The following is a 13,961-nucleotide window of genomic DNA, read 5'->3' as shown; positions in this document are numbered from 1 at the left end:
ACTGCCGGAGCTCGGCAGTGCTACAGCTATTCCTTGTCCGGAACGTTGTCTCGCAGGCTGGCGCCTACCAGCCGTTCTTCCGGGCGCACTCGCACATCCACACTAAACGGCGGGAGCCCTGGAGCTTTGGGCCGGACACACTGGAGCTGGTGCGGGGCGCCCTCAAGCAACGCTATACCCTGCTCCCGCTGTGGTACACCCTGTTCTTCGAGAACGAGCGCATGGGTGTGCCTCCCCTGCGGCCCCTCTGGATGGAATTCCCCCAGGACAAGGCGGGCTTTGCAGTCGACGACGAACACCTCGTCGGTGCGTGCCACTTGACACCTTTCGCGCACTTTCCAACCGTTGTACAGCTAATGCTAATGTAGTGAACTGTTGGCCGCAGCTGAGTGGGTTTCTAAATTTATAAAAAGATGAAAAAGTGAGTCGCCAGCCACTGTTACTGCCTCATTCCTGGCAAGCACCCGACTGGCTGTTTGCAGAAAGCGAAAAGGATAAGCAGCTCAGTAATCAGAAGTTTGGTTAATAATGGTTATTTTCATTGGGTCTGCTGCTGCATTGAAACTACAAACTAGAAATCTGAAGCTGTACCGGATGTAGTGAAATTGATTTTTTTTTTCCTGGTGCAGGCAGTGTTTGTATATTTTTTTATGAGCACTGTTAGTCATCCAAACTTTTGAATTTATTAGCATGCAAAAGTATGAATTCTGCACGCTTATGCTACCTATGAATGCAGTGTGAACTGTGTCGCAGTGCATGGTCTTTTCTGTAATGCCTTCGACGTTGTGACACTGGATTTCTCACCGTCGTTGGCCCCTACAGGCCCCCAAACTTGTATGGCTGGTTGCTCTGGAAAATGTTTTTATTGTACCAACTGTTGTGTTTACTTCTGTAATCAGCATTGCATACATTGCATGCTTCTCTTTATCATGTTGTATCATTATGGTGAGGGTGACTATATTGCCAAACTTCTTTTAGCTTGGTCTGGTCAGCTGGGACAGTTGACAGCCTAGTGAACAAGGCACATTAAATTTAGGCTTGACTTTTGCTGCTTGACTTTTGCTGCAACGATTGCTGCACCCAGTCCAGATGTACAGCCTAGATTGCAGTGCTGTAAATAAATAGAAGTGGAACAATAACAGTGTAAATAGGCAAAATTTAAGTTTCAGTTTTATTGTGTCCACCTCATTGGATGCACAGCCTCTGCCAAAACAGTGCAGTCCGTCACTTTTGCCTCTGGGCCACGTGATGGGCCCCTTGTAGCACTGCTGGTACTCCTCAGCATTGGAAAGTTTACAGCAAAAGTTTCTTTCACTCTCAAGAGGTTTTTGGTGCTGGCAATGCGGTACAAGCTGCTCTACAGTGCCTAAAGAAAATCAGCAGCCTGTATGTTTTCAACAAAGCTGTACTTATGTCAAGTTAGGGGATTTAACTTTATTTGTTTTGGCAGTCTTAGAAAGCAGTCCAAAATCGATCTGAAGATATGAATAATTTTCAAATTTCGAAACGCGTTCAGGACAGCAAGTGCCCGTGCGCTTTGCTCATTGTCATAGCGATCAGTTCTGAATGACTCTCTTTGGCCGCTTGCACTGAATGACCGAATAGGATATCCTGCCAAAGCATCACTTTGTGATGCTTTGGCAGTGTGACAGTGTGCCATAATTACACGAATTTAAAGTTTTTTTTTTTCCTCAGATAATTGGTTTCAGAATGCATCCCGCTTCATATTCCGAACCATACTCTGAAATATACCGTGATTTTTTTTCATCTCTCTGCTTAAGATAGCTACAGCGACTTTCACCACAAGACTCGGGAGCTGCAGGGAGAAACCAACTTTTCAACTACCTTGGGACCGCGCGGCACACACATCAAAGTAAAAGTGGTTATGAACATGGAAAGAAGGCGGCATAGGTCATTGAAAAGGAGAAGGCACTGAAATAATTAAGTAGTGTAGGCCAAGGAAAAAAGGGGCAAACAAGCACAGGACTGGGCATCACGAAACACGAAGCAGAGGTGGCATGGTGGCAGCTGTTGCTGAGTGGGAATTGTGTGCATTAATGAGTCAGATACTTTGTTGCGCTCCATGGCTTGATTGTGTCACGCACATTTCTGTAGTGTTAAAAATTGAAAATTGGTATTGAGGAAAGGAAATGGTACAGTAACTGTCTTGCGTATCTTCATGGACACCAGAACTGCACCAGAACCACCACCTGGGGACCTTTAACGACCCCCTGGGGATCTTTAATGTGCACTGATGTGGCACAGCTCACGGGCGCCTTTTGGCATTTCGCGTCCATCGAAACACGGCCGCCGCGGTCGGTCTTCGAACCCGGGTACTCTGGCTCAGTGGACGAGCACCTTAACCGTTGAGCCACCGCAGCGGATCTGCAGTGTTTCCTCTCAAAGAGTGCGATCTATTCATTGCTGCCATATTTTTAAGTGCTGTCTCCTCATTTTGTACGTCCTTGGCTATTGCTGGCTTGAACAGGCTGAGATAGTGTTAAATCTTTGTATGTATGTTTTTTTTTCCCCATTTTTTGTGACGTCTCAAATTGTCCACTCATGTTAAACATTATTCCCAGTCATGTTATGTATGTGTAAATGTGGTGCATCCTATGAGTGGTAGTCAGGAAACCTTGGGATTGCACAGACTGGTAACTATTTTACATCTTCGTGCTTCCTCTAATGTGCTTCCAGGAAACTCCTTGCTGGTACACCCTGTCGTCGAAGCTGGAGCATCGAAAGTCAGCGTCTATTTTCCCGGCGAGAATGAGGCAAGCCTCTTGCTGTCTGTTTTGAAAACAAAAAATGTGAAATGTGAATACAATGCCAGTTGAACTTCTGGTTTGATAATTTTCTATATTTTTACCTGTTTCGTGCAAAACTGCATAGTTCTAACTTAGTCTTGTTTATTTGGTGTGCAATATTTGGTGTGAAGTTCAAGTTTAATTTTCTTGTACTATTATGTAAGATCAAGTAGACAAATATTAGTCAGCCTGAAGTGCTACGTGGGAGTTCTGTCTGCATTGACACTGCTGTAAAATTGAGAAAGCCATGCTGTGTCTGCCGTTTTCTTTGTTGCTGGCTTCATTACCTCTAATGACCTTGCTTCATCCAATCAGGTCTGGTATGACGTCGAAACCTGGGAGAAGTTCGAAGGCCTGAACACCGTCTCGATCCCCGTCACACTGAGCAAGGTTTGTTACTGCACTGATTTTTTTAAGCTTCATATTGATGATCACGTTCAGCTTGGCACATTTGTGAAAAATGCAGTACTAGAAGTAAGACCAGCAGGTGCAGTCTAAACTTTTTCTTACAAGTAGTATACTGTGCATTTGGTCTTTTTTTTTTAATTCAAAAGCATTGCAATCGTCATTGGGGAAAGAGTGTCATTGCTCATAAAATTCGCCTAATGACAGGAGGAAAATGTCAGCAGAGCAGATAATTCCCATTGGTTGAAGAGAACTGACATCACCACAACAGATGATTCCTATTGGTAGAGGGAAGTAGCATCACTTTTGATAAAGGCATGAACAGCTTCTAATGTGTTGCCAACACATAAGGTACTTAGGTGACCCTGTGAACTTTTTCTCTCACAGAATTTTTTCATGTTGAACTTTATTTTGCTGCCACAATAAAAAAACGGCTTCAATCCTGCAGTGCAACACTTGTTGTCCTATGTGTAATTCATGATACTAGTAAAAATTTGGGAGACACTTCATAGCAACAGGGGCAAATACAAGTACCGTAAAAACCGGACTATATATCGGACCGGAATATAGGTCGACCCCCCAACTAAGCAATTCTAAAACTGAAAAAAATCTTTTTCAATGGAAGAACTACGGAAAGACACCCTTAACTTGAAACAAATGCGACTCGACAGGTTGCACAATGGTGACAGTATTTATTTTCATTTAAATGCTGCTCGTATGTACACCCGGCCAATTTTTGAACAGTATTGCGCGCCCATCGACCCGCATGTTTGTTTCTTGCACACAGAAGTACGGCGCCATAGAGCAAAGCCCTTCCTCTTCATGAATCGCTGCACCCAGGATGGCGAGCTCTTGAACTGCGCCCTCGTGAGCCTAGCGGCACGCGCGATCTCTACTGGTTTCACACGGATGCATTCGGCAGTCACAGGCAGCGATCTTGCACGCAGCGCAACCTTTCCTTTCAATTCTGGATAAGCTGCGCTCCGCCCACAAAATGATGTTTTCTTCTGGTTGCTGCAGGTTGTAATACACAGCTTCTGGCTCCGCCAGTACTGAATGCTCTTTTCGGATACTCCAAATTCACGCTGTGCCGCCAGGTTGCTGTGAGCTTCCACGTACTCAATCGCGTTTTTCTTAAAGGAGACGGTGAATTGCCGTCAGCTTCCGCTCATTTTGAAACAAAATGTGAAAAGGCAGCCTTTACCTAAGCATTTGAAACTCAAAAAGGCGGTGCGACAATGTCGCCACTCCACACTGCTGCTGATGGCGATGATGATGGAGGCTGTTGATCTCAGCCGCCCATTGTTGCAAGACTTCCGTAGTTTTTCTGCCAGTGACCGGTATATAAGACGGGGGTCGACTTTTCGCCATGGTTTTTTGAAAAAAGTTCGACCTATATTTTGGATTTTACGGTACATCCTTTGGGAATGCTCAGAATAGCAGATCAAAAGGAAAAGTTCGAGCCCTCATGCTCTCGCTGTCGCTCTTTTTTTTTCCCCCCACCATGCCAGATTCCAGTTTACCAGAGGGGAGGCACAATTATCCCGAAGAAGGAGCGCATTCGTCGGTGTTCTGCCCTGACGAAAGACGACCCATACACTCTGCAGGTGGCGCTCTCGAAAGACGTAAGTCTTATGGCTTCGCCTGGTTGTCTAGGTAGTAACGTGTAGGCGGTCAGCGCTTGAGATACCAATCTTGGCAAAGAAGCGAGCACTAGCGGAAAAGATGGCTGCAAATACAGGAGGCATGACTGCTGGTTGGTTGGTTTTGTTTGCTGCCCTACCTGGCGGGGGTAAAATGTGTAGTGCTTGTCACCTGCACAAAGGAGAAGAAATGCTGAAACATGCAATGGAGAATATAGCCAACTCTGAGACGGTCGATGATGAACGAGTTTGCAGAATACTGTACTATGATGAAAGCTAATATATTTTTTGGCTTATATATATATATATATATATATATATATATATATATATATATATATATATATATATATATATATATATATATATATATATATATATATATATATATATATATATATATATATATACCAAAAGTGATTTCTGGCAGCGCTAACTTCGTTCGCTGCAGAGGTTCCTCTATTACAAGTTTAACTTATCTATGCTAGGAAGATCAAAAGGCACTGAGTTTAATGGTGGCTGTGAGCATGGGAGAATTGCATTCACTGTACCATATTAGAACGGCATACTTTTCGCTTGCCTTGCCCTAACGGTCATCATTTTTCTGCACAGGGGAGACCAGCAGAGGGAACACTGTATGTCGACGATGGTTCCAGCTTCGACTACAAGAAGGGAGACTTGCTGTACCTGAAGTTCCGCTTTGCAGACAACACCTTGACGTCTGAGTGAGTGTTCTCTTTTATTTGCAAGTGCGCTATATTTGGTTAGTTGCTCCATCTTGTTTCTGCCTTTTCCTCTCGGGTGGATTCCAGTCTGTTTTTGGCTACTCTATTTGTCCAGTAATTTGAACATGCACAGCAGTGTAGCATCATGTCATTGAATTACCATTGTTACGTTACAACTAATGTTGTCAGTGTATGTTAAAGGGCCCCCAGGTGGTCGAAATTTAGTCCAAAGCCCTCCACTGTGGTGCCTCTTTCTCTTCCTCCTTTCTCTCCCTCCTTCATACTTTTTCTTTAGTGGCGCTGTTGAGGTGTCTGCCTAGAGGGAGTGTTGAGGTGTCTACCTAGAGGGAAACCTTGCTGCACCTTTCCTTTCTTTATAACTAATTTATTCATTATTGAAACTACATCTCCTACTTTCAGAATGAGTGTTTGCACTCGTTCATATGTCAGACATAGAGCTGGAGCTGTGATTACTGTGGTTCGTAAGGGGCCCATCTTTGCTTTCTGGTGTAGCAGCACTGACTCAGCAAATGGGTGTATAGTTGAACCCCTTTATAACAGGGGAGGAGTTCCTGTGAAAAGTCTCTTATTTCCGATAGTCTGTTATATCTGTGTCTCTTATAATGGGTTTCAGTTATTTCACCCTCTGAGGAATATGGCCAAGATATTTTTGATGGCTGGCAGCCACTTCAGGATATGGAAGTATCCTTGGAGCACTTGGTTTCTGTCCTTTCTTTCATTTCTTTCGATCCCGTGCCACCCTTTGTTGCTTTTTTAGCACCAGGAGCAGCATGGCACTTGAAATAAAGTGGCATTGTTGGCCAGTTTCTTTATGCGAACGGACATGCTGGCACTTCACATAGTAGAAAAACAGAAAGAAGGTGCTAATTGTTGCATTTCTAATAATTATTAGTTTATTTATTTTCAAAAAGTTAAGAATGCATGTAGAAATGAATTAACAAATGAATTATGGCCAGCCATTCATTATAAGTGGTGACTCATGCTGTGCTTGTCCTGGCCCTTGAGGAAATCTTCGGAATAAACGAACAGCAGCTTCGAATAAAGGAGCTTTAGGAACTTTCTGAGCTTGACTGTGTTAAAATGGAAAATGTGGGCTCATTTTCTGGACATGTTTTCGCAGGATCCTGGAAGGTCCAGGGAATTTCAAGACAAAGGCGTGGCTGGAGCGCGTGGTGATAGCTGGCTATCCCACGCAACCATCTGAAGTCCAGCTTGTTACAAGTAAGGCCTGCTGTCAATGTTCATGTTTTTCACTGCAAAGGGAAACAGGCTGGAAAATGTGTAAATGATGCAATCGCCACCTTACCATTGAAGATATTTTTTTTATGCAGGATACCGTATTTACGTGCATAATTTGCGCACTTTTTATTCAGAAATTAGGGCTCGAAGAAGGGGGTGTGCAAATTACGTGGGGATTTTGCGAGCGCGACTTAAAAAACTCCACAAGGGTCATAACGCGCAACATAGGTATAGTGTATGTTGCTGCGTATACGTCAGCACCCGGACCCGCACCCCACGCTGCCCCCCCCCCCTGAAAAAAAGCTCACTCTAAATGATAAGCCGCACCCCCCTCCCCTTGCGGGATGGCATGAAGGTGCATGCATGAAGCTGAATAAGACGCTAAAACAGCATCATCACTTGCAGCCCAGCCAATTGTTCGGTAGTTCCGGATTCCGTAAGTTTGCTTTTGCAACTTCGTCCGGGATAGCAAGCGCGAATCAATAAATCAATTATCACACCACACAATTCTTTAACAGTACCGCGTGAGCGTCGACCAAACTGCTTGTCGGTGCTTTATCACAGTGCGTAGCTGCGAAGCCAGTGAGAATAGCCAGGTGCGCACTAGTTTGCCGACACGATTGTCGTCTATGAGCAAACTTGTGCGCACGCGGTTATTCTCACTGGCTTCGCCACTCCGCGCCGTGATAAGGCGCTGACAAGCAGTTTGAAACTTGCCGTATAGTTGTGATATCCCATCGCAAGACACGACCGAACAACCAAACACAAGCCGTCAGAGCCACCGAGAAAAGCATAGCCGGCAGTCGAGTCGCATGCATCAACCAAACAAACAGCGGTGTTGGCTCTTCTATCAGCTGCTGATCCTCCCCGGAAGCGCTGCTGGCCGTTCCAAGTGGCGATGCTGCTGGTGCCGCCGCGATTGTAACAGTGGCCTCTGACACCACCATGAACGCCCAGTGCACAAAAGATTCAAAAAGCCTTCCGAACAAAGACGCGGAATAGCCAAATGCTACTGGGTAGAGCCATAGGGTAGAGCCCGCGTGCATGATGGTGGTCTAGCACAGCGCGGTGCGTAAAATATGCGAGTAAAAAATGTTTTTTTGTAAATCCGGGTGATAAGTTAAGGGTGCGCAAATTATGTGAGGGCGCAAATTATGCACGTAAATACAGTAACTGAGAGGGTAATAGACATGACAGTGTAACCTAGGAGAACAAGCAAAGACGGAACATCTGATAGTGCAAGACATAGCACGCGTCAGCGCATGAAATTAATAATGTTTGAGAAAGACCAGCTCACCTTTCTTTAGTATATCTGCGATCTGATTCACTGCAGTTTTTGAGCCTTGTGCAGCTTTTGCTAGTCCAATGTTCTTGGTGTAGTTAGTTTAGTGAGAATGGTTCCATAACTAAAGCTTCTAGCGACGAGTTTCAGAATTCTCAGCTTGTCGCGCTTTTGGCAGTTGGGGCAGCAGTTGTCGGGTGAGAGCATCTCTGTGGTCACTTTGTGGTATTCGAAAAAAAAAAACCACAGCGTGGCAGGATTTGACATGAAGAAGGAAATTGTGATGCGCGACAACATTTGGAAGTATGACTAAGATGTCATTTTAGAAAATTGCAAATACTGCTTAGTTTAGGACTTTCATGCTTTTCCCTTGCAACATTGTATCCTTGCGAATGCATCAGTGACCTTTGCTTGTGTTCCAAAGTGTTCCGAGCGAACAAAACTCTGCTGTTTGCAAGTGTCACAAAATGATTGTGGCTACAAGGCCATCATGTAGGCTCTCATATTTGACACCCAGAATTTGACACCCAGAATGTGCAAGGCGGCCGCACAGAAGTGCCTAGTTTTGCTGATTTTCTATTGCAGAAAGCAAAAAAGAACTCTTCGTTTTCCAATAAGGGTAACAATAAAATTTCCTCTTGGAAATTCCTTGGAAATTTCCTCTTGGACTCTTTTTATATGTGGCACAGAGCTATTAAAGTTATGGCTCATGTCTCTTAGTGCCGTGGACTTCTATTGCTGACCTTATACGACTGGTAGTCATTCTGTTTTTTCCGCAAATGCACCTAACATACAGGAGTATATATCTTGCAATGGCATTTTTCCCCAGGCAAAGGAACGCAGAGTCTGCAGTTCACTTACGAAGAGAAGGAGCAGCTCCTGAGGGTGCGCAAGCCGGGAGTCAACATTGCCGAGCAGTGGACGCTTAAGATTCTCTCATAGCCTCCTCTGCAACCCCGTGTGCGCATGCAGTGAAAGTGCTGTTCGCTACCCAATCACGAAATGCCTCGTTCCTGGAATGGTCTATCCCTGTGTTTTCTGTTTTGATTTGTTTTTCACGACATGCTTGCCTTCTTTTAGAGAACAACATCTCAGTGTTTTATGCCACCATTCCTTTTCACGTGTATTTTATGGGAGGAAAAAAAAAAATTCCCCTCAAGAGCCAGATGACGGGGACACACTTAGCTTAGACACACACACACACTGGCCCATATGTAAATAAACACCGCCGTGACATGAGGGTTTTACTAGGCTGCAAATTTTTCAGCAATGAAACGAGTGTATGATGTACTAGTGTGTTGTGAATGGCTTTTTACAGCACGGCACTCTGTGTACCAAGGCCAAACTGTGGTGGCTGTCCTGTTTTCCGTTTTTTTCTAGGCCTTTTTTTCCGGTTTTGCCCTTACGCTGTGCGTTATGGAACTTAGTTTTTAAAAGTTCAATAAAAACACCGTGATTTTGCAATTGCTTTATTGTCTGTTTTAGACAGTACATCTTGCTTGACTTTCAGGCTGTTGCTGCAACAACAAGCAGCTATTGCACCACGACACTGCTATGTTGGCTGGGAGAATTGCACTGCAGCTTTCTGTGCTAAATGTGGGTTGATTGGTGTTGTAGAGTTCACTTGAAGCAAGCAGATAATCTTACTTTTGTAAGCATTTGTCATTGCATTTGGACTGAACATTTGCTTTCCCATATGTTGCAGTGCGATAAGTGGATTGTCCAGCATAGTCTATTAACACAAGCTTGTCCTCATTGAGTAGATAGTACATATTTTCAAAAAGAAAACTCGGAGTACACTGGGGGAAACGTTTGAATGAATGAATGAACTGTTGATCCATTTTGCGAATCTACTTTCCTTTTTGGGGAAGGGCTCATGTTATGCATGACTGATACGTAAAAAGTTTCCGATGTGCTGGGATGGTGCAATGCTATGAGCTTGCAAGAATGATGTCATATGCTGAGGTAAACTTTTGTGCCTGTATTCTACAGTGTACTATTGGCTGCAAAATTGATCTGAACACAAAAGTTGCTTTAAATTTTTTCATCAAGGAACAACTCAGCACCACATCTGGAAAATTGTGAGGTAGGCATGGTTCTTTATCTTGTTTCTCTCTGTGGCGCAATGGTTATGGCCCTCCACTGCTGACCCAAAAGGTGCGGGTTCGATCCCAGCCGCAGTGGCCGAATTTTGATGCAGGCGAAATTCTACCGGCCTGTGTACTCTGCGATGTCGGTGCACGATGTCGGTGCAACAACCCCAGGTGGTCGAAATTTTCGGAGCCCTTCACTACGGCTACAGTTACTTCTGCAGCCAGCAGTACATTTGTCAGCGTGGGTTGAGATAGTGTAGGTGCCTTGCAGAAACGGTGCCTTAACTCTTGAGACTACAGTGTTGCATGTGCTAGGTTCCACAATCTGCAAAAGAATGATGTCAAGGTGAAGTAGTAGGCTATTTTTCTTTTTTGTGAGGAAGCCACAAAGTTTGCATTTGAAATTCTTCACACAGTGACTTGCTACCACTTAAATGCTGTCACTTAAATGAGAGCCCAGATAAGAATTAGTAATTCTGCGAAACAAATGAATCTACATAACTGCGTAATACCCATTGGCAGAATGACAAAAGTATTCTGTGTTAATTTGGTGCGAAGCAAAACGAACACATGCAACTGCTAATTAGTCCTGTTTTTTTTTGTGTCTGCCTTATCTTATGCCATTTAAGTGTATGTGATGTAGTTATTCGAGCACTTCGCTAGGACTTGTGTCCACATACCTTTTGTCTCGGAGGCCTCTGGGCGTTGTACGCCAAACAGCTTGGCACAGAAGCAGTGCGTATTGTCATTTCATCATCGTGCCGCACCGCACAAGCACAGGGTTGTTATTTACGACCTCTTTGTGCTGCGGCACCTTCAATTGTGTTTCGCGGGGCGAGCCGTGCGTGGTTTATTTACCGCACCGCCATCTGTCAACCTTGGAAGGACAGCAGCTGCCGTGAGCAAAGCCGCATGCTGCGAGCTCCGTAGTCGCGCGCGTGGTCACCGTCCACGGGGAACTTCTCCGAGCAACGCATCGTTGCCTCCGCGCCGCGCACGAGTCACCCGAGCATGTTGTTTTGTCCCATCGCGTACGCGCGCACTGCGCCGGGCAGACCGCCGCGAGACAACGTGCTACACTGCACTGCGGTCGAAGCAGACTTTGGCGCTCTTTCGAGATGTCCCCGATCACGGTGCACCCGATGCCCAAGTGCTTGCGGGTGAGTGTTGCATGTCATCGATGTGTGCGTGCAGGTTCTGCATGAGCAAGGTGCAGGAGATGGGCAGCCCGTGCAAATAATATTTGAGTCGCGCTACGCAACTTGTTGATGCCGCCGCTGTCGGTGCGTTGGTCGCGGATGCACGTGAACATTAAACATCTGTTGCGCAATACGCAACCCTCCACCCCCGGGCCCCCCTCCCGCCCCGAAAAAAAGAAGTTTGTTCTGATCGAGATAATACCATTTGTTGGGCGAGTTGGTGCTTACGATGATCCAAAACAGCGCGACAGACGGGACAGAGAAGAGAGGATGTTATGGATCATCTGATCGAGATGCTACTTGCGTCGAACACACTGTGTGAAGTTCAATTTGAGGTGAAGCTCTGAGCTCCAGCCGGCACATATTTCATGTTCTTTGTATTTGTGGCATTCTACTTCAGCACATATATATCTTTTTCTCTGTCCCTTTAGATAGTTCATGAAATTCAAGTGAACTATATATATTCACACGAAAGGAGGCCCGTGCGTTGGGCCGGAGTTCGCATTGTCGAAGGTCTAGTCTCCACCACGATCGACTTTATGGAAGAAACGTAATGCTGGGCCCCGTTCCGTGCACTGCCCTGCTATGAATCAATATAATCAATACCAAGCAGCTAAACTTTCCATTCCGGCGCGTAGAGCCGTATTTCGCATTTCATAATCCTGCGACAGAGACCTATAGTTTACGTACTACAAGCTGCAAGTGTAAACGTTCATTCAAGAGGGGAGCACGCCTTCGTTAACAAGCATGAAAAGAAAGGGATATGAAATAACGCCTGTTTCCGATTCTGAAACGCGCTGAAAAATCATTCGAGCCAGTTGAAATGAGCGCCACAGGCTCGCGATTGTTACTACAGTTATAGTGCCTAGAATATATTACAGTTGCGATATTCAACTGCTTACTGCGCCATCTGTGGTAAATTGCTTAGGAAGCAAGGCGCCCTCAAAACATGGCATATAAATTCTATTTCTTTCAATCGTGTTAACCAATAAGAAGAAAACAGTGCCATCTTGTGTTATGGTTTATTTTCAAGTTGAGTGTTGTCGGCTAAACGCACCAAATAAACTCTGGGCGCTACTTCGCACTTACGTGTTCGTTTATCCATTTGTTATACGCAATATGATCCAACGACTAATAAAATACCTCATGTCTCTGGCTTCAGCCTCGTTGTGTTATCGAGCGCTCGCGGCGGCAGTTTTTGCGGCGCGCAAAGCTAGCGGCACCTGGTGGCGGGAAGTGTCACTTTCTCAATAAGCCTCTGGGCGCCGGCGATCGCTGGCTGGGGTCGGTAGCGTTCTCTGAAGGTGGGCTCCGCCGCATGCCAGACGCGAGAGGAAGAAGACGAACTTGCTCCAGCAGCCGCGCCGGGCGACGTGTTTGATGGTGCGCGATGTGCTGATGCGGAAAACGTGAGGTTCACAGGATGCCTTACGAATACAGGCGAGGCCATGGGAATGCCACTGTCGTCTACCGAGTGAGTCTGCTTCTTCACACTGCCTGTTTCGCCTTTAGTGCCCTGGAAACCTAAACTGAGCGAAGCGACTCGCTATAATCGCCTTGCCGCCGAGCCAGTGACGTTTCACGGCCTATGAGTGTGCTATCCGCAACGTTACGCGAGCGCTATGCATGCAAATGAGCCTTCTCAAGACGACACTGCTTCCGGGCGCGCCTTTTTACTGGCAGTCACGCCTCGCTGGATGCAGTGCCAAAAGTGACGGGCCTGAGCTGTCGCCCTATTTTTGTAGCCACCGGTCGTCTCGGTGTCCGAGTATACGGTTGTCTGGAGACCGTCTAATTATGCGCTTTCCGAGGTCGCACCTACGAGGAGCTCATATTTTAGCGGTGACAGTAAGGGGAGAACGAGTTAAGTTTTTCGCGCCCAAAGTGCCGGCGTGCATTGTTAGCAACTTGCCGATCTTTTGAAAAATGTGCCTTCCTTGCAGATAAACGCTCCAGCTCAAGTTTTCTAGCTGTGCCCCCCCCCCCCTCCTTACGCCCCCCTTTTTTTTTCAGTCACTTCTGTAGTTTACTGAAGCCGCTGCCGGGGGCCGTCGCACATGTTATTCCGTTGCCTTATATCCGGATCTTGGATAAATTGAATACGTTATAGTTTAGGAGTGTAAAAAACGGCCTTATATATTTAAGTGTAATATTGCACTGCATTTGCGAACCGCATAGCGCGGCGGGGGTAAAGCGGCAGAAATGAGAGTGCGAAAATCAAGGTGCACGTTAAAGTTCCCCAGGTGATCGAAATTATTCGGGAGCCCTCCACTACGACACATTTCTCTTCCTTTCTTCTTTCACTCCCTCCTTTACCCTTCCCTTACGGCGCGGTTCAGGTGTCCAACGATATATGAGACAGATACTGCGCCATTTCCTTTCCCCCCAAAACAAATTATTATTATTAAATCAAGGTGAGCGAGGCGACCCGTGACAACTTCGAAACAATGGACTGTCTACCGAGGTTGCACAAGATGTCAATCAAAGACGAATTTTCGGCGAGGAATTTTGAGGAAGGGTGGGGTCTTATAAACAATGCATTGGTTT

At 45.7% G+C, this 13,961-nt stretch overlaps 2 protein-coding genes across 15 annotated transcripts in view; both read left to right on the top strand.

Annotated features, from left to right (window-relative positions):
* Positions 1-9,586, top strand: part of GCS2alpha (glucosidase 2 subunit alpha) — a 41,716-nt gene extending 32,130 nt beyond the window's left edge. For all 8 annotated transcript variants that reach the window (XM_077666207.1, XM_077666206.1, XM_077666205.1 and 5 more), the window contains 7 exons: positions 57-306; positions 2,698-2,774; positions 3,123-3,197; positions 4,724-4,837; positions 5,468-5,580; positions 6,722-6,822; positions 8,952-9,586. In XM_077666207.1, coding sequence (XP_077522333.1) covers positions 57-306; positions 2,698-2,774; positions 3,123-3,197; positions 4,724-4,837; positions 5,468-5,580; positions 6,722-6,822; positions 8,952-9,064 — 843 coding nt within the window. In that variant the 3' untranslated portion in view covers positions 9,065-9,586. The remainder of the gene's footprint in view (positions 1-56; positions 307-2,697; positions 2,775-3,122; positions 3,198-4,723; positions 4,838-5,467; positions 5,581-6,721; positions 6,823-8,951) is intronic.
* Positions 9,587-11,106: 1,520 nt separating this feature from the next.
* Positions 11,107-13,961, top strand: part of LOC144133263 (calpain-B-like) — an 82,779-nt gene continuing 79,924 nt past the window's right edge. For 3 of the 7 annotated variants that reach the window (XM_077666200.1, XM_077666197.1, XM_077666192.1), the window contains exon 1: positions 11,107-11,375. In XM_077666200.1, the coding sequence (XP_077522326.1) occupies positions 11,334-11,375 (42 nt within the window). In that variant the 5' untranslated portion in view covers positions 11,107-11,333. Of the gene's footprint in view, positions 11,376-12,655; positions 12,889-13,961 lie in introns of those variants that run through there. The other 4 variants (XM_077666198.1, XM_077666195.1, XM_077666190.1 and 1 more) reach the window with 2 other exon arrangements.

The sequence above is a fragment of the Amblyomma americanum genome, chromosome 5 (genome assembly GCF_052857255.1).
Source record: "Amblyomma americanum isolate KBUSLIRL-KWMA chromosome 5, ASM5285725v1, whole genome shotgun sequence".
NCBI lineage: Eukaryota > Metazoa > Arthropoda > Arachnida > Ixodida > Ixodidae > Amblyomma > Amblyomma americanum.
Note: the sequence above shows the minus strand (reverse complement) of the source record. Positions and strands in the feature narration are given on the sequence as shown.